General features: G+C 44.0%; 3 protein-coding genes across 10 annotated transcripts in view; 2 read left to right on the forward strand and 1 right to left on the reverse strand.

Moving 5' to 3' along the window:
- The window catches only part of ppp3cb (protein phosphatase 3, catalytic subunit, beta isozyme), a 35,822-nt gene extending 34,466 nt beyond the window's left edge, over window positions 1-1,356 (reverse strand). For 3 of the 7 annotated variants that reach the window (XM_069170680.1, XM_069170683.1, XM_069170679.1), the window contains exon 1: window positions 930-1,355. In XM_069170680.1, the coding sequence (XP_069026781.1) occupies window positions 930-972 (43 nt within the window). In that variant the 5' untranslated portion in view covers window positions 973-1,355. Of the gene's footprint in view, window positions 1-348; window positions 471-929 lie in introns of those variants that run through there. The other 4 variants (XM_069170682.1, XM_069170681.1, XM_069170684.1 and 1 more) reach the window with 3 other exon arrangements.
- Window positions 1,357-5,743: 4,387 nt separating this feature from the next.
- On the forward strand, window positions 5,744-15,665 carry ube2d2 (ubiquitin-conjugating enzyme E2D 2 (UBC4/5 homolog, yeast)). Of its 2 annotated transcripts, none has more exons than XM_069170966.1 (7): window positions 5,744-6,006; window positions 7,752-7,815; window positions 11,869-11,900; window positions 12,028-12,105; window positions 12,315-12,420; window positions 12,815-12,908; window positions 14,341-15,665. In XM_069170966.1, the coding sequence occupies exons 1-7, from the start codon at window positions 5,983-5,985 to the stop codon at window positions 14,384-14,386; spliced, it is 444 nt and encodes a 147-aa protein (XP_069027067.1). In that variant the 5' UTR covers window positions 5,744-5,982; the 3' UTR covers window positions 14,387-15,665. The 2 variants fall into 2 exon arrangements, with proteins under 2 accessions (XP_069027067.1, XP_069027066.1); XM_069170965.1 differs by lacking the exon at window positions 5,744-6,006 and adding an exon at window positions 6,738-6,797.
- Window positions 15,666-16,636: 971 nt separating this feature from the next.
- Window positions 16,637-19,140, forward strand: LOC138211451 (CDGSH iron-sulfur domain-containing protein 1). Its single transcript, XM_069171360.1, has 3 exons — window positions 16,637-16,828; window positions 17,490-17,692; window positions 18,303-19,140. Exons 1-3 carry the CDS (start codon window positions 16,750-16,752, stop codon window positions 18,390-18,392), a joined length of 372 nt encoding a protein of 123 aa, XP_069027461.1. The 5' UTR covers window positions 16,637-16,749; the 3' UTR covers window positions 18,393-19,140.
- Window positions 19,141-19,547: the final 407 nt, after the last annotated feature.

Here is a 19,547-nt window from a genome sequence, read left to right on the forward strand (position 1 = left end):
CGGCCAGGCAAGTTGTCAGCCTACCTGCTATATAAACCGATCCATTATCTGACTTTGGCTCAGATTTGACTAAAAAAAAAAAAAAATTTGCTAATGTTGGCCAACATATGGATGTAGTCGGCACATCCAATACAGAGGTACCCTGACGCACGGCTATACCGTACATAGGCTAAATACTACCCTTAAAAATCCTTGAGAGTCTCCGAGTGACAAGCCCCCCCATAGCATCTCATCCTCCCTCTCGGTCTGTACATCGTTGCATACATGCAGCATCATCCCGTGACACCGTCCATAACCACAGCAGAACCACAACACCAAATATCGCAAGTTACGCTCAGATTTATTTACCTTTATGTCTGCCTTTCGCTGTCATCGTCACACTGCTTGATGTTTCATTGGAACAAGATGCTCATCTCCCTCGCTCCCTCCCTGCTCTTTCCTCTCTCTATCACTCTCTCGGTTGTGTCTCTGTAGGGTATTATTCAGTAACACGAAATCACCGCTAGGAGTGGAGCGCGCATGGAGCTCATGCAGCACAGGGTGCAGCACAATTGCTTTGGCTATACATAGAGGAAGAGACATCCCCCCGTTAGAAAATGGGGTAATGCCTTGGTGAGGGGGTGAATTCTAATAGAATAACGAGGGAAGACCCTGAGTATCGTGCTGGATACCCCCCTTTCCCTCCATCACCACCTCCCTCCCCTAAAAGGTTCACAGGCACATGCATGCTGACTCGCCAGTCAAATATGCTCCTTTTATTGTAAGGTGATATAATGATAAAAAAAAATGATTGAGTCAGAAAAAAAAAACGTGCGAATTAGAGACACTGGTGCAACAACGGGGATGCAAACAGAAAAAAACTATGCGTTACAGCAGAATTATTGGCACAGAGGAGCTCTCACTGGCCGTGCAGGATTTGGCATGCCTACATTTGATCACCCGGTCGGCGGAACTTGCGGTGCAGTCGGACATCCTGGAGTCGGGACGGGAACAGAGCCGAGGGGGTGGGGGAGTGTGTGTGTGTGGGGGGGGGAGGGGGGGAGTGAGGGCTCTCTCTTCTGTCAAGGGCCGAGATTGTAGTGTCGGGTCCTCCGGCAGGCGTCGACAATATACGCGGTTGCTGGGTGCTTTTCTTGCTGCAGTAGTGGCATCACTTGGTGGAGTCTCCGTGCTCTCTCGGACGGGGGAAGCCTGCTGCTGCGCCTGCGGTGACTTTGGGGGAGGATAGGCGGATACCTAGCTGCTGTTGTGGCACGCTTGGATCCCGAATTTGTTTTGTGGGAGGGGGTGGGGTTACGGGGTGCTCGTGTAGCAGTGCTGCTGGTGGTGGTGGAGTAGGAGGGTGGGGGGTAAACTCTGGAGGTTAGAGGCGGAAGAGACGCCTTGGAGAGCGAAGAGACGCGCAGGCTCTACCTCTCCAGGACGTCTCTGCAAGCGTTGCCGTGCAGCTGGCAACACCCCGGAATGGCGAAAGAAGGAACTCCCACGCAGATTCACGCACACGCGGGATCGCACACACAAACACACACGCATGCACACACTCAGACTCATACCGCCATCCTGTGGAGACATTGATCACAGGGCTTTCCCCCTGAACAACAACGCTGGAGTGGGCAGTTTGCGCGTGGGTGCGTGCACGTGTGCGTGTAACTGTACAGTACTCAATTTGACAGACGATCACGTGAGCCTGTAGTGTTGTCTTTCATATGACAGAATTAAAAGCGGTGTGGGGTTTGATAAGTGTGGGGAGGATTGGACATCACATTGATCTGTGTGCCTTCAGGAACAAAATGCCTTTCACGCATAACGTTATCAGCATACATCTAAATAATAATACGAGCAGATGTTGATTCCAAAAACACACATAAAAAGCAGGCTGTAATTCTCAGTACAGGAGAACACCAAATTGTTATGTTGAGAATAAAAATGTGAAGTCAGCCAGAGGATGGCCCCAACGTGGAAGCCATGTTGTTACCTGTGAGGATCTGTGGACAGACGACTATCTCTGTATCTCTGACTCAGTTTGTCAGGCTTCACTACACACTTCTGTACTGGGCTCCACTGACGGCAGCTGCAATGTAAATTTTGTCATGTGCCTTTGGGAGTGTAAAGCAGCAATCAGAGATGTATTTCGTGAGCCTCAGCTGAATTTATGCTTATAATGTTTTTTCATAAGCCCTTAAAGATTTCTTACATTTTGAACTGCCAATAATAGGATTGTGGCAGAAATAACACTTAGGCTAACAGCAGCAACCAAATAAATAATTGCAGGCTACTGAATACAAATACACTGCACTGCTTTTACTGTATAAATGAATAAATAGGAATAAATAACGTTCTTCACAAAGAACCTTTGATTATAAACTAAAGTGTTCTACAAATGTGACTGCAGAGATGAAAAGTCATGGGGCCATGTTAAATCATGAAATCATTTAATGTGACATGACTTCCTGCCTTCCCATAATATGATGCCTATATGAAGCAGTCACCAGTCAGCCACTCTCAGTGTCCCATCATGCAACATTAGACTGCCTTCTGACTGGTTAAGAGAATCAGAGCACAAAGAGGACATTCACATGAATGTCAGGAGAACGTGAACTCTACACACACAGGCCAAGGAGAGAAGATGTCTGGCTGTAAGGTGACAACAATAATCACTGATCAACTGTGTCCCTCCAAAGGAGCCCACCAATCAGAGATCATCCCGTAAAACTCAAACACTTCTCTGGAAGTATTGTGTGGTTCTCAATCTATCACTATCATAAACTATTTTTTCATGCAGTTGCACTTATTAGCATATTATAGCCAAGTTACCGTTGCCATTCACTTGTTTTTATATGCTTCTTGTGTTCTTAAAATTGCCTTGATTCGAAGTGGAAATTTCATAATTGAATTGAATTTATATTGTAGATCATCATCATCAAATCATATAATGGTGCAAATCACTTGTTTAGGGCCTTTTTAACAGCACATACTTTACATGTCACAGCAGGAAAAGCACATTTAAGGATGTTAGTCGTGGTTCCACCTGCGTCCTGGTTGTGTATACTGACTCACTGGCATGATTTATTGATACACTTATTGATGGGGGGGGGGGGGGGGGGGGGGGTTCAAGCTCTCCTGCTTGCTTTCTGCCATCATTCAGTGTTTCATTGCTTTTTACTGTAGAATGAGGTTTTTGGTCATATTTGAATCTTTTTTTTTTTTTTTTATCTGACAACTGCTCACATCATCAGGACATAATTTATAAGCATAACAGCAGCTATGAAAAGGATGAAGCAATGTTTGGCCTATCAGGAGCCGGTAGGCTACTCTGCAAGTCTAAAAAGATCATTGTTGGTCATTAATCACTTTGTGAAGAGCAGTAATGTTGAAAATCCTATAGAATTTCTCAAATCTTATACATTCCAATTGTATAGATAAATACAGATTTTTATGAAGAATGATTGGATAAAACGTTTTGATAAAAGTGCTTATATATTATATTGGTGCTTGTATATTATATTAGGCCTCCTTTATTTGTGTATGTTTAATATGTAATGATGGAATGCATGTTCTGCTGTAGCTGGATTTATTCCAAGCTTATAGGAACTTATAACAGAGGCTTATAATTAAGTCACAAATGCATTTGTAATATGTGCCTTGACAGTGTACTGGACATTAAAACTGTTTTCTGACTGAATTGATATTTCGTTTTAGAGTGTGTTAGTGTAATGTAGCCTACTTATGTGTTGCTATAAGGGAAAGTTGTTATATTCATGTTTTGGAAAATAAATTATTATTGTGTGCTTGTTTTTCTGCAGGTGAGCAGACCACAGGTGAGGACGAGGGACAGGTGGGGGGGGGGGGGGGGGGGACCATTTGCTTTTACATCATTGTAATAAACAAAAGAAGTTGTTTCAAACTTTGTGTTGTGACTTGATCCACAGGGAAATGTGCTGATGATACTAGAGGTGGGAGGTTGGAGGGTGAAACATCAGATTTCAGTTATCACGATCATCCCATCCATTAACGTACACACACCTTTACCTGAGATAGTCTGCTGGCCATTCTTTGGCTCGACTTAACGCCTATACTAAAATAAACCGAGCATTGTATGCCACGCGAACATAACACCCAGTGATCTGCATTCATGTGGAGAGGAATACATATAATTTGTAGGTCTGAATATCATAATAATTTACACTTCCTCAAAACAGCCTTGTATCGCGATCACATATCACTCCGCGCTGATCAAACCCGAGTGCAGTTCATCTGTATGACGATACCACCACCTGAAAATGTGGTTGCATTGATGGCTGTAGTGAAGGAATCGGGTCATCTTGTAATCCTAACCACTCTACTGTCTGCAAAGATACAAGCAGCATTGTAATTCTTGTAATAATCCATTTCAGCACAGCTTTCCGGGAGTTTACCTCATGCAAAATACGTGCTGGGTAGACATTTTGGCGCTGTCCATACGGTGCGGATGCTGCTTTGCCGTAGTGTGCCCAGAGCCACAATGATGCCAGTTGCAGTACTACGTTTCCAGCGTGCACTGAGTCCTTTACGTGCCCATGTCGGCGGAGGGCTTTCTAGCGGTAGCGCAGTGACAGCTGCCTTCCAACAAGACGATTTCCGGTTTTGTCGGCGGGTCTCCAGAATAAAAGAATTTAAAAGGTTTTAATACGCAGGGAATCATATCTCTTTTCGTAGTACATTGTAAGGTAATTGTATAATCTATTGATCTCAGAAAAATAAATAAAACAGATAGATATTCATTATGTCCCGAATTGGATTCTTTTGTAAAAAAAAAAAAATGACATAATATAATAATACATTTTATTTGATAGCACCTTTCATACAAGAAATGCAGCTCAAAGTGCTTCACAGCAATATAATACATGCAGTGCTTCACATCAAAACATATAAAGGAACATTTAAAATATAGAAAAGAAATGAGATGCCTAAGAACAGATAAAATGCATAAAATTAAACACAAATAGAGTTAAAATATAAAATAAGCAATATGCATTTTAAGGGCGCGGTAGTTCAAGTGCAGGCAAGTGCGAGAGCTTCAAGAGTAACTGGTTAAGGCTAATGTAAAGAGACATAATATGTAGATGTGAGGGAAATTAGCTTATCAACGAAGATCAATATGCAGATATCAAGTTAAATAATTTATCATTTATGTAATTTTTTAAGGCTGTGGCATATGTTCTTTGGTCCAACTTTTCAAATTAGCTGGGATTAGCTGCCTTCCTCTGTTTCATTTAAAATGAAATGTGTTTGGTTTTAGACAGGCAAGACTATGAGACCATAGCTTTATAGAAAACTGTGCACAGTATTCTATAAAGAGAAAGGAGAAAAACCCTTTTTCTCCTTTTTAATTCCATTTTTCATTTAGACATTTAAACCCAAACAATTGGGATAGTAATAAAAAAAAACAAATCAAATCATATTAAGGGAATGATCTCTTTGTAGCACAATAATAAACATTATTATGTGCAGTCCCCCTTGTTTGAGGGCATTGCATGTAAGAGCTTGTCGAAGTACTGATTTGAATTATGGTCCTCTGTTGTGAATAGTAAAAGAGGCATTGTGCTACAAAATTGTACAGTTTGAGCACACAGTACAGGGAAGCAGAATTACGTTTAACAATCATTTGTGCGGTTGTAAAATAAATGTCAGTTTGAATGAACTGCGCTCGTGCTTTTATTGTGAAGGGGCGGGCCCGGAAGTGTTGTCGTTGTTTCTGCTGGCAGACAACAGGCCGCAGTGATTTGGTAGCCGCTGCAGTAGGAGGAAGGACCGCGGTTCTGCCTCTTCTATCTTTCAGTTTCGCCTCAAATTTCTCTTGGTGGTTCCTTCTGGTAGCGATCAGTAAATTGTGTGCACAGTGACGGTGTTGTACGATAACTACGTCGTAGTATTATCAACGGACAGTGATATCAATCGCCATTTTAATCGCACGTTTCCCCTGACAGAAGCGCTAGCACAACAATGGCTCTGAAAAGAATTCACAAGGTAAGGAAGTGAGCGACGAGGCCCGGGAGGTCGCGCTGTGGCCGGGGGGGTGAATACCGAGGCTGCCCGTCGGATGCTCGTACGGCGGGTGTGTTGTTGTACCGGCGATCATCTAAAAAAACCCACATCGACCGAAGAAGTCCGGTTTGACGTGACGGTGGAGAGACGACAGGCGGAGCAGCGACGCGCCTCTCGGCTCCGCACCGGCCCGGTCCGCCGCTCTCCGGGCCAGCTGGTCCGATCTGTGCCGCAGAGGCTCCCGGTGTGTTGAGCTTTGCTCCCTGCGTGCTGGATGCCTCGCGGCGGGACGCGGACGGTGCCTCGCCCCTCGCCGGGTGATGTCGGTGCTCGCTGTCACCGGCCGACACGTCCCGGTCGGCGGCTAGCTCCGCGAGCTACATGCTTCTGTCAAGCTAGCCGACTGTATTTATATCCGCCGAGCGAAAGTCGGCACCGACGCTTTCCGCGACGTGTTATCGGACGTGGCCTTCGTGGTCCCCCCCCCCCCCACCCCCGCGGGGCGGCCGAAGGAGCCGGCGGTACTTACCCCCGCGTCCTCCGCTCACTGAACTCGGTTTGATGTGACAGACAACCATCAAGTTACGCAGCTAGCTGCGGCGCTAACGCTAGCTTCATGTCAGAGGACCCTCGCGCTGGTTTCGTGAAACGACGGCTCGTGTCTTTGTTGTTTATTTGTTATTTATTTACACTTCGGATGACTTACAGATGTTGGTGTGACCGCTCGGATGGATGAGGACGATGGAGCCGCAGCTGGCGGGTCTCTGCTCCACGTTGGTTTTATTCAATAACAGTAAATAGTCTTCGCGAAGCAGCGCTGTCGGTATTTAAAGTGGTCGTATGAATACTTGTGTCTGAATACTTGTGTCTGAATACTTGTGTCTGAATACTTGTGTCCAGCCCGGTCGGACGGACCTGTTCGTCAGGACGGTGTTCGCGGTGTGTGGGACCAGCAGGCCCCACGCGTCGTCCTCCTTTGATGGCACGTCGCCGTGAAACCGTCCGTCTGATTGAATTAGCTGAACGTCGGGTTTCGTCCCGTTGTTGTCGTTTCTCTCCGTGACGTCAGCCCCGGTTATAACACCGACGAACACCCGGGAACCGCGTTTGTCTGAAACGACGTCCTGCGCCGTTTTCCCCCAACCCGACCAGCTAGCATTTACGCTAAGCTAACGCCGCCACCGTAACGTTGCACCGAGTTCGTCGGACCGTCCGGCCGGAAACAGACGACCCCGCAGCCGGGTGACTTCTGACCGCCGTCGGGCTGCTGCGCGGACCGTCCGCTGCACCTGGAGAAGCGCCATTACGTAACAGCAATCGCTGCAACAATCAAAGCTCACGGTGCTGTAGTTTGTTGTTGTGTCGGAGGGGAAACGCTTCAGCAGCGCTGTTGCAGTGAGATTTTGTGGAAATTGCAGTGGCACCTGTCTTCAGAGATGTCCACAGACTGACTCACTCCAGACGAGCAGCACGTGAAGTGATAAATCAGCTCATCACTATCATTATGTCATCATGTTTAGGATGAGACTCTGTTATTATCATCACATTTTAAGGGCTTCCCCCCAGGAATTCCAATTATGGAGTGATTTCTGTGCTGCCATGCCAAATTAAGACACGATTTATTTTTGTTTATGTGCACACAATTATTTGATAAATGTTCATGTAATACTGCACCATACTGCAGGACCTGGTCGACTGACTTGTCCTTTTTTTTTGTCTTGTCTCAGGAGTTAAATGACTTGGCACGGGACCCACCAGCCCAGTGTTCTGCAGGACCGGTAGGAGATGACAGTAAGTTCACATCAAAACCCACTCTGTGACGTGAGCTGCGTGAATCCAGGGTCAAAATTCAACACTTCTCAGAGCTCATCCCCGATTTACTCGCCCTTTATTTTGGCCAAATCATTTCATAATCGTATCCCACATGGATGAAGTTTTTTTTATTGGGAAAAATATTTTCAAATGACACAAAAATCAAAGCTTCAGCTGTGAGTTCAATAGTCTCCCTATTTTCTCTCAGGTTGGAGTTTATGATCATTATGACTTGTATTTATTTATCAATTCATCCACAAGATTTTGTTTAACACAGGCTGTGAGTCAGTTACACAAAACATTTCTTGTTGCTCAGAAAGGAAAATACACACATCAGTAAATAAGGCCACTGCACTGAGCTAAATTAAGGAAGTACCTGGACTACTTGTTACTGGACAATTATAAAAGCATAATATTCCTTACTATATTACTGCATGCCAGTTTCACTTGTACTTTGAGGCTCAAGAAATTCTCCTCTGACTAGTATTTACTTATTTTGTGATGTTGGAGTTTTTATTCATTTTTATTCATCTCCAACTTCAGATATTTTTTCATCCCATAAAGATTGAACCAGAAATAAAACCCCAGAAGGTGTAAATGAACTCAGCTTTCTATTAATTAATGTACACTGGATTAAATGATGGTTAGACATGCTGTAAAAATAAGGCAGTGATGGAAAGTGACTTTACTTTGTTATAATACAGAAATAAATGGACAAAAATGACCTTTAGAACAACTACATGTCTTTTAGATAATGACGGGCATCCAACAAGGGGTGCAAAAGAAAAAAATGTTATTAGTGATAAATCAGCTCAGCTGTTGTTACACTATACAGTTTAAACATTTAGGGGAAAAAGCACATTTTATACTATAGTCAGTCTTTGAGAATGTTTCCTGCTGCCAGCAGTTAAACGCTCTTTAACATCCCACTCACCTTTCTTTCTGCTTTGATTATTCTAGTTGTTCGCTCATTTCTAACCAGCTTTTAAAGGTCAATGTCCACAATGCTGTGACTTCAGTTTTAAATGTGTCTGGCGCTAAATCCAGACATTCAAAGCCACATTTTTGTTGGCACTTTCTCAGAGAGATCTCGGTCCCATGTTATGACGTCATGATTAACTGCATGACATCAAAAGGTGAACCTGTGTTTTAATATTGCTAACTTTCCCTGTCCTGCCATCTGCCGGCATAATTATCTGTAACGGGACTTAAAAATGTGCGTAAACATGCTGCAAGGTTTGTGCATTTACTCCTGAAGGATATTCTGTACATTCAGAAAGGCGAACGTTTTGTCAGCTAAAGACTGCTTGCTGTTGTTATTCACTATAAAGATGTGTTAACTCTAATTAATAGTGGTGGTACAATAATCACATGTTGGCAGACTAAACAATGCCCCTCATCTGTAGTCTAGTTCTGTTTAACATTGGCTCAGTCACTTTCTCCTCTAATATTTGAGGGTGTTTTGAAGACATTGAGGTCTTGTATTGGGTTAAATATGTTCTGATCACGTCCTTGTCTGGTGACACGGCTGAAATGGAAGCATTTTGGAGATTTTAAAACAATAAAACAGGTGAAGTGAGAGCTGTAGACGTACATGTTTTGCGGCCACACTGCCATATTTTATGTATTTATTCCCATTTGAACCCGTTTACAGGTTGATCTTATACCGCAGCAGGATTTCCACATAAAGGCAATTATTGATCATTGATTATTGTGTGATTATGTCAACATTTTCACACATACATTAGAAGACATATCTCACCTCAGTAATAGAAAATGTATTTGTATCTGTTAGTGCCGTATTGACTAGTAAAAGTGATATGTTTACGCATTCTGTATTTATTGTTTAATCGCAATTATTAGTGTTGTAACGTGTCGGCACATTTGGTTTGAGGTACCTTGTTCCAGGGACATCAACAAACTACAAGTAATGTGTGGATACCAACTGGAGTCATCACAGCAGCTCATGTTGAATTTAACACAGTTTTATTTTACAAAAATCTCAGAGGCGTTTAGGAAACATTTCACAAATCTAAATGTGTGTTTATGTAATCTATGCTTTTGAAAAATTTATGAACGTAAACTGTTTTCTAAAAAAAACCAGGAACTTTCATCATGTACAAGAAATCACAACTTTCAAACACACTTGAGTAACGTTTTCCACCTTTGACAGCAACTGAATTGTGTTATTGTAACCTGAGTTATTCGATGAATATCTGTTTGCTGTGTTTTCTCAAAGACTTGCAGACTTGCGCACAATGACGGTGAACAAACTACTTGGCAACTAGCTTTTGACACCAGAAGATCCTCAACACGGTTGATAATCATTATCATGACATAATTATAAAACAAATCTCAGATTGTAGTTTTTCACAACACATGCGGATATTAGTGAGTACAGAAGTGAAAGAAATGTGCTGATTGATGAAGTGAACACTGCTCGGGAGTAATCCTGATTCAAAACCAGATTAGAAGGGATTTATGTTTTAAATATAAGTTAATATTGTTTGTAGAGCAACAGCAGTAATGTTGACAACCGCATATTCACTATTCAATTAAAAAAATTGAGTGATGTTTAGAAAGAATGAAGAACACAGAAATCAGATGGCAGCTAAGTTTACAAGAATTTTGAGGATATGCCATATATAGCTTGTTAACAACCGTTTGTTATCATCCTAACCAGCGCTGTGGTTGTTAAAAACATACCGGTGTGGACGACGCTGGTTTAAAATATCACTTTTCAGCATATTTCTGCTTTTTGAACAGGTGGATTGATAAAGTACTTAAAGGCTTTTTACTGTACTTGCACTCGAGTAAAACGTTATCTTCCACTCCACCCGTCTCACCGTCACCACTGTTTCCTGTCTGCGGTCAAACAGATGTGCGTTTTGCATTTGCCGTGATTATTATGTATAATTTTTCATTATAGCAGTGGCGTTCATCATTCAACAGCGGCACTGTGCAGCTGTTGAAAACAGAATATATAGAATAGTTTATATGTTTAATTCGAGCTTTTAACGTCCAGGAAAAACAGAAGAATTCATGTTGGATCACGTTGGACTTTATTTGAGGATGTTTTAGGATGAAGTTGTCCGCGTGCTGTCACAAACACAGCTTTACTGTATTTCTTCATCATCACCAATACATGTTTTACTGTATGAATGTTGCTTAAAATCCCGTTTGGTAAAATGTGCACGCTTATCTGAGTGTTTCTTCACGCCGCCAGAATGTCCCGTGAGGAATACGATCAAAGCGTACAGACCGTAGAGGCTGTGCTCCGGGATCACGTCACACCGATATGCATGTTTCGATAAGAGGAAGTCGTGTCAGAGCTCAAGAAATTCTCAACAAACAAAACAGGAAGCACTTCTTAATGTCCATCTTTACTTTGATACGTGTTTTGTTTTTTTTATTCGTGTTGCACTCCGTATTTGTGCAACTTCAGCAGGTGTGCAGCACCTTTTGAGACTAAAACGCTATCATGGAAAAAAATCCGTAGCAGCTGCATGTCTGTGTGCACGTGGCTTCCTGACATCCAACATCAAATAAACCGCTCCACTATGAACTACGAGTGTGTGTGTGTGTCTTCTGACACATAATCACTTTCTGTTTTCAATGTAACATTTCTTCTCCTAACCTCAATGACATTTGAATCAGACAGGTTTAAAAGCTCTCAATCTATTTATGATGGTTTGCTTTTGCTGTCTAAGGTTTTTTTTTATTTTATTTCAAAAAAAAAAATTTTTATTTTTTTATTACACTTCATGTAACATCATCCTCGAAAGTAGCAGTTTTGGTTGTATTCATACGCAAAACAGAAATGCGAGTTTGCTGCCATTAGATGTCACTTACAATGTAAGAAACCTATTTCCAGGAGTACGTGTCCTGATTTTCTCTTTATGTAAGGGGCTGTTACTCAACTGTACAAATAAACACGCACATTTCATGTGGCATTACTTCTTCTAACACTTGTCAGGCACACGCATCGTGTTCATAGTGTTTCATAACACATTTTTCTGGTTTTCGTTTCAGTGTTCCACTGGCAAGCCACAATAATGGGACCTGTAAGTATTCACTGCACTGCTCTACTTTTTGCTGGAAATTCACATGTGTTAACGATGGCAGAACATTCAGTCAGTAGTTTCCACTCTTACGACCTGAACTGACCACGTGTGTTTCTCTCTGCATTAGAATGACAGTCCTTACCAGAGCGGGGTTTTCTTCTTGACCATACACTTCCCCACAGACTACCCCTTCAAACCGCCAAAGGTAAGCAGGACACCCCCGATGGGCACATACACAAAGCAGCAGTGAGTCACACAGAGGGCCTCTTGCCTGCTGAAGCATTTCACAGCTTTTACATCTTTCCGTTTCCTGTTGATCCCGTCATCTGCCCCTTTATCACCCTCCTCCACCTTCTTCTTCTTCTTCTTCTTCTTCCTTCTTTCTTCTTCCTTCTTCCTTCTTCTTTTTTTCAGGTTGCGTTTACTACAAGAATCTACCACCCAAATATCAACAGCAACGGCAGCATTTGTCTTGACATCCTGCGATCACAGTGGTCTCCGGCTCTCACCATCTCCAAAGGTGGGCGTGTTTCTTGCTGGCCTTCAGACTTTTTAAAGTGCACATACGGTTACCGATAAAGGGCAGATGCTACTCCTTTTATAAACACTGTTTTAAGAATGACAGAAAAGCAGAAACGTGCTTGCTTTTTTGTCTTTCAATCTGGTATACGATCTCTGTAAATTTAATCTGTAGCTCTTTAAATACCGTGATGGGATTCCTACTGGACACACAACCAGTGTCCCTCATACGTGAGTGTTTTTAAGCCCCAGTTACATGTGTAATCAGCAGTTCTATCGTTGTGACAAGGACGCAACCAAACCAGCTGCTGAGGGTCATCCAATAGAAAATGATACAAGGAATGAAAATGCTTTTATTTGTGAAGCCTCTTTAACCTGCGTCTGGTCCGTTCCAGTTCTCCTGTCCATCTGCTCTCTGCTGTGCGACCCAAACCCGGACGACCCCTTAGTACCCGAGATCGCCCGCATCTACAAGACGGACAGGGAAAAGTAAGATGTTCGCTTCATGATTTCTTCTCATGTCTCTTGACAGCATTAAGTTTAATGGGTTATCAGCGGTACGTGCTTGAGACGGAAACAAAACTACAACGCGTCGAGTCTCCACCGGTCTGGACGGAGCTGAGCCGAGGCCTGTTCTGATCAAGGCCACCATTGGTCCACCGTCTGATTCTGGCTGGGCACACCGGGTGCATGTCATACACCTCCTTGTCTCAGCTTCACTATAAATAGTCCGAAGAAGGTGAAAATGCACAAGATGTCTTTAGAATAAATATTTACCAGCCACTGACGCTCCTCGACCCTCCAGGATCAAACTCCAACAGTATTTCTAGAAGCTTCCAATTTTTCTGAATTCCCACAGCTTTTATTAAAGTTACTCAGAGAAGCTCTGCTGAAGGACCTGCAGCACAAACTAAAACTTTCCAAACAAGACTTGCTTCATCAACAAAAGTAATTCCTTGTTTACAGTCAGCAAAGCTCTTCAACCTCTCATCATCAAAACAAACACATGCCGGTTGACTGGAAGGAAACTGCAAAACAGAAAGTGACACTTTTAGATATTTAGTATTGTTTAAAGTTTTATACATCCTTCCAGTTGCAAGAGATTTGAACTTTTTGTCTATACATTACATGTTGAATTAATATTATTTAAAAAGCATTTAAAGCCTGTATTTTAGCCGAAAATGTAGCTTTCGTGTTTCATGTTGCAGTCAAGAACTGTTTTGTAAAACTGTTACTTTTATGATTTAGTTTTCCAGTTTTGTGCAACTCCAGAAAATTAAAGAACAACTATATCTGTGATATGCAGTCAGCTTGTTGTCATAGGAAGTGACTACATGAGTCTTTATTTGGTGGTTTTTTTGGTTGTTTTTTTTTAATGACTCTCCTCAACAGAATGTACCGCAAAATAAAAATCACAAACTGCATCATCATTTTTGAGTAAAGCTGCAAAATGAAACATTTTTAAATCACAATCCCCCCAAAACAACCTCAGTGAAATCCTGGATGGACTGCCTTACTGTCAAAAGTGATAAACTTCCAGTTCAGTAACATTTTGTCAGGGTCATCTTGTGCTGTGTGGATCTCACCTTCATTATTCTGCTTTCCCTCGCAGCTCTGACTGAACACAGAGCAGCTCGAGAGATCAAACAATATTACAAACGAATTGAGGACAAAGAGAACCAATAGATTATGGAGCATGTAGTATTGCAATGCACCTGTTTTTTGTTTTAGTTTTTTTTTGTACAAGAGTCACACCACAATGTTTTTCCTCAATTTAAGAAAAATTTCAAAAACATGGTCACGTAACGTGTTAAACTACGTACGAGTCTTAATCTGTGACCAGAGACAGAAAATGTCACAAAATCCTGCCACCTGCGGAGCTAAAACTAACCTCTTCCTCTCTTTGTCTGTTTGTTTACAGGTACAACAAAATAGCTCGGGAATGGACACAAAAGTATGCAATGTAGTGTTGGGGTAGAAACATGGCCAACCACCTCTACGACGTAAGGTTAGGGGAGCTTCAGACGTAAAGAGAAAACAAACAAAAAACCATACAAACAAATGAAAAGTTTAAAACAAGATCTTGTTGGTTTCCATTGGAGTGCTTTCTTTGAGCCACGCCTCCCCTTCACCAGAGTACCTGTAAAACTCCCTCTGCCCCCCCCTCCCCCCTCCCTCTCTGTTTGACTCCGTCTTTCCCCTCCCCTCCCCTCCCTCCTCTCAGCTCACCTGCCCACCATCCTCCAGTGTACATATTGTCAACTTGCAATGGTAAAACCGTCTCTCCCTGCCCCTCCCACTCCCTCCGCCACGCCCCTCTGGTAACCTCTGACCCCATCATCTCCTGACTTCTGTCTTTCGTTACATTTTGTCACCAAGCAGGTAGGGCCGTCGCCGATCCTCCGACTCCCCCCGTTTCCCTCACACCGCCTGCATCCTCACCCACCATCACTAAAACCATTCCTTTGAGCATCTGTAAAGCTTCGAGGGGACCTTTTTTCTTTATTTCCCTTTTTTTTTTATTTCGGGGGGAGGGGGACAATACGATTGAGGGATTTTTACACTCTGCTACCGTTCTTGTTTTGTTGTCCTAATGATTTCCATCTGTAGAGGTGACAACTCACGAAAGCAGTTTTCGCACGCGAGTCAAAGAGCACTCTGTATTTTATACATGAAGTACTTGCAAGAAATAATCGCCGGCTATGTAAAACAGAAAAAAATAAATGCACATGGCCCATTTTGGTCATCTGTTGGATTTCATGAAATGACTTGAATTCATCCCCACACCTCCTGCTCCTCATTCCTCCTCCTCCCACCCCCCTCACCCAAGTTGACCCCTTTGTACACACACATTGACACACATGCACGCACAACTGTAACCCCATGTCACACCCCCCCCCCCCTATACCCGCCGCACCACCCCCACCCCACCACCACCTTTTCTTTATTCACAAAGTGGAGGTTCTGGACCAGGTATTTAAGCAATTTATTTTTCTTAGTTTAACCTGTGTTTTTATTTCCCACCCCCATAAATCTTTAGGTTGCTTTTTCTTTATTCTTTTCTTCTTTTTTTCTTTTTTTCTTTTTGCGATTGTTAAATTAGAGGCTAACATCTTAAATGGCTATGGGACTGGCTTGGGCTCTGGGTGCGAGGAGAACCCACTCTTCTTGCACAAAACCTCTGTATATTGAATTACCTGAGAGGCTCGTTGAGCTTTGTGTGTTGATTAAACTGTGTAATAAAAACCCTTGGACTCCTGTGTTGACTCATCCTCAGGCCCTTTTCAAAGACAGCCAGGGGCAGGTCACATTCATGACCCAGTTCTACAAAAAATTCACAATATGAATAATACCAACCATAACCACATGCTATCACAGTTGTTGGATAGTTACATTGCTGCCAATAAATTCTTTATGAATATTGGGTAACATCTGATTAATAAATAAAACTGGAATTAAACTTGAAAGGTTTTGAAATTGCACAGAATTTATGGACGCAAGAGAGCAGCACAGTAGATCCACATCTTCACTGCCTGCTGTACAATGTGAGTGGAAAACTGAGCTGAGATTATCTGGCTTTGATACGACTGCCTTCACAGAATAATTACATACGATGCATTACCATAGTATACCTACAATCCTTACCTTTTAGATACCACACTTAAAATTCATGTAAAGACTTCATAATACGAGTCCGTTTTGTCGCCCTCTGGCGGTGCCCGTATGTAAAATATTTTGAATAGATTAAATGTCTGGTTCTTTATTCACATATTAAGGTCAACAGAAGAACACGGAGGGGGTTTTTTTAACCAAAACTTTATTCGATTAGTTCATTGAATATAATCCAGAAAGGTCTGTTTTGACTCATCAAAGAGACATAGTTACGTGAAAAGGAAATGGGACTCACCGAAACTCGCTGCGATTCAAGATGATTCTCTCCAGGTGGGAACATTTGGCAGTGACAAACGCTGATGTAAGATTCCCTTCCGGTTTTCACGTTTAAGAATAGAAAATAAGCACAATGATTGACACGTATATAGGCGATGAATCGTTTCGGAAACGAAAACTTGTGAATAAAACCAGAGATAATTGCTTAAAATGTAAAATCTTGAAACGGCACCAAAACAAACCCGGAAGATCGTTGGGGGTTCACCCTCTTGCTCTGGCAGAACGTCTGTTTGTCTCCGACCTCGGTGCTGATTGGTTGCTGCGCGGTGACGTAGCAGGCTGAGGACGGCGCTGCCGGAGCGGACAGAGTTCAGATAATCTCCCCGGTTGACCTTGCTGCGGAGCGTTGTTGACCACAAACAGCACACCTTCCAGGGAAAACATGACAACCCCGAGTTTACCCGCTCTGCCGACGCTGCCGATGCCCACATTACCCAGCTCGGGGTTCAGGTTAACCAAAGGTAAACTATTAAAGCTAGCTAGTAGCACGCCAGCAGTAAACGAGTGTAAACTTTTATCATGTCATCGACTCAACGTTTCATGATAAAAAAAAAATAAAAATGGTGGCTCCACTTTGGTTGCGTGGAGACGACTTCGTGTGAATGTTTACACCTGACAGACACAGACAGTGAAACTACACAGTGGGACTCATTTCCAGAACAGCCGCTGTTTCAGCTGGCTAATCGCCATTTCGCTGGCCAACTGGCCAGGGAGCCGAGTTGGAAACGGGTTGTGTTTCCAACTCGGGACGGTCCCGACCCACCGGACCCACCGGACCCACCTACCGAGGCCGTACTTGGAGGGGATCCCGGCATCTACAGGAGGAGGATCTCCGCGCTGATCCAGACTGACAGCAGGGCCTCTGTTCCTCCGGTCTTACGACTCACATCATGTGACTCGGTGGACGCAGGAGATTATCCTGGATGAAAGTCCACTGCACATAACTCTCACTTGGTCCGCTTTCTCAGGACATAATAGACCGGCCTTATTCATTTGAAACCCCCCCCCCCCCCCCCCCCTCCCTCTCCCCCCTCGACCCGCCTTACTTTGGTCCGGGATGTCAATTTTGTCTCTGAATTTGACCATCAGCTGTTCTTTAATAAAACCTGCTTCTCCCTGCAGAGCACTTCGTGGTCGCCCTGCCGGTGGCGGTTGTTGCGGCCGCCGGAGGTTTCCTCGTCCGGCACTACCTGAGCGGGCGCAGCTGTAAAAAGGGCCAGGTGAACACGTCCATCAGCAAAGACAGTCCCAAAGTGGTCCACAGCTTCGACATGGAGGACATCGGCACCAAGGCCGTCTACTGCCGCTGCTGGAAGTCAAAGAAGGTCAGGCCTCAGCAGGCGGGACGTCCACGCGTCCTGTCGCTCAGAGTAACCGTTAGTTTGACTGTACTCGTCGGTAACGTCGTGGCGCGCGTTTGTCCTTCGACTCTACGCGGACGTCTGTAGCTTTGACGTCCCCGATTGACATGCGAAGAAGGTTCCCCGTCCACGGAGCTCCACACGCAGCGTGTCGGAGGAAACGCTGACCGAGTTCAGTGAGAATCCGAGTCGGCGGCAAGCATCCGGTTGACGGGTTACGTTTTAAGAAGACGGGTCTCGTACCGAAATGAACCCGAGTGCGATTTCAAATCCCACAAGATGGACAGAACTCGGAGGGAGAAAAAAAGAAAAGGAAAAACGTTTGATCATTTATGATTTCTGCAGATTAGTGGAACTATTTCCTCGTTTCATTTGATCGTGACCTCGAACATAAAACGGTTCTTCATTGACCTCCTGCTTGTAGCGAGGGTCACGTAGCGAACCCGTCCGCTGACAAGCATCTCGCGTGCTTCTGTTTGTATTAGGTCGCGATTTGCTGACGCGCATCACGAAGTCCTGAAGCTCGATAAGAGGGAGTTTTGTTTTCCTCTAACGTTGTGTGTCCTCCTCTCAGTTCCCGTATTGCGACGGCGCCCACGCCAAACACAACGAGGAGACCGGGGACAACGTCGGACCGCTCATCATCAAAAAGAAGGACGCTTAATCCAACCGATCGGAGAAGTCCGGCCCGTCGTGCACCCCGGCCCGCGTCTGCCCGATCAATTACCATAATCATCGCACCGATGGTCGACATCACCGCAGTCAAAACCCACCGGATATCCTTCACAGCCCAGAACAAAGAGCGCTGGAAGTAAAGGTCATCCGGGGACAGACGAGGAGGAGACTTGGACAAAACAACAGTCGGACATGAAGGCATCGTGGCTGCAGACGCATTTTGACCCAGTTAGCGTGAAGCTTGTTTAGATTTGTCACTCGACCCGACGTCGGTGAAGTAGTCGGCCACGCGGGCATCGTGCCTTCATGTCGGCTCCTCCGGCCGGGGAGCGGGTGGTCGAAGCGTGAACCCGCCGTCTCTTTGCTTCCGTACGCTCCAGTATTTAATGTAAACTTCTATGTAGGCCTTAATGTTGATATTCATTCGTATTCAAATCAGAACAAGCACGAACAACATATGAATGTTACACGGCGTGGTTTGATTCTGCTGCTTCGTCAGAGGAAATGGAGGTTACGTTTGTCTTGATTGAAATAATCTCCACGTTTGTAACCCGTCTGAGGAAGCTGTTGTATTTTAATCCGTAAAGTGTCGAAGGTGAAAACTCTGTTCACAGAGGATATATTTAGCTTTTTCATCAGATTTATCTTCTACTGGCTGCTGTGTGTGTGTGTGTGTGTGTCTGGTTTGATGATTCATTGTTCTATATATTGTGAATAAAATGTGTCGATTGCGCTGATTTTATGGCCTCGCTCATTAATTTTGGGAGTTGTCATCCGGCCGGAGGGCCGAAGGGCCAAACTCTGCTTGGTTTGTTTCTGTTTTTATCCACAGGATCAGATGCACGTCACTCCTTCACCTGTCAGCAGCATCGTTATGTATTAACAGATCATAAGTAAACAGGCCTGTGTGTGTGTTGACTGCAGTGACCAGGGCTGATCTCTCTCTCTCTCTCTGTGTGTGTGTGTGTGTGTGTGTGTGTGTGTGTGTGTGTGTGAGGCCTCGGCTGAGGGGGGCCGCTGTGCTGCAGTGTCCACCAGCACCAGTGGCCATTTTAAGACGGAGCAGTATTTGCGGTGACCACTAGAAGACGCTGTGTTTACACGGATCGTCCAGGCCAGACCGTGTACGCGAGTACGGTGGGCC

This window comes from Embiotoca jacksoni, unplaced genomic scaffold (assembly GCF_022577435.1).
Source record: "Embiotoca jacksoni isolate LCO1_2020_lvr unplaced genomic scaffold, fEmbJac1.0.p SCAF_5, whole genome shotgun sequence".
Classification (NCBI taxonomy): domain Eukaryota; kingdom Metazoa; phylum Chordata; class Actinopteri; family Embiotocidae; genus Embiotoca; species Embiotoca jacksoni.

Coding starts and splice junctions, on each gene's coding strand:
- LOC138211451 (XM_069171360.1), top strand. CDS start 16,750: ATGACAACCCCGAGTTTACCCGCTCTGCCGACGCTGCCGATGCCCACA. Junction 16,829..17,489: donor GGGGTTCAGGTTAACCAAAG/GTAAACTATTAA, acceptor TTCTCCCTGCAG/AGCACTTCGTGGTCGCCCTG. Junction 17,693..18,302: donor GCTGCTGGAAGTCAAAGAAG/GTCAGGCCTCAG, acceptor TCCTCCTCTCAG/TTCCCGTATTGCGACGGCGC.
- ube2d2 (XM_069170965.1), top strand. CDS start 6,753: ATGGATGAGGACGATGGAGCCGCAGCTGGCGGGTCTCTGCTCCAC. Junction 6,798..7,751: donor CTGGCGGGTCTCTGCTCCAC/GTTGGTTTTATT, acceptor GTCTTGTCTCAG/GAGTTAAATGACTTGGCACG. Junction 12,421..12,814: donor GGCTCTCACCATCTCCAAAG/GTGGGCGTGTTT, acceptor GGTCCGTTCCAG/TTCTCCTGTCCATCTGCTCT.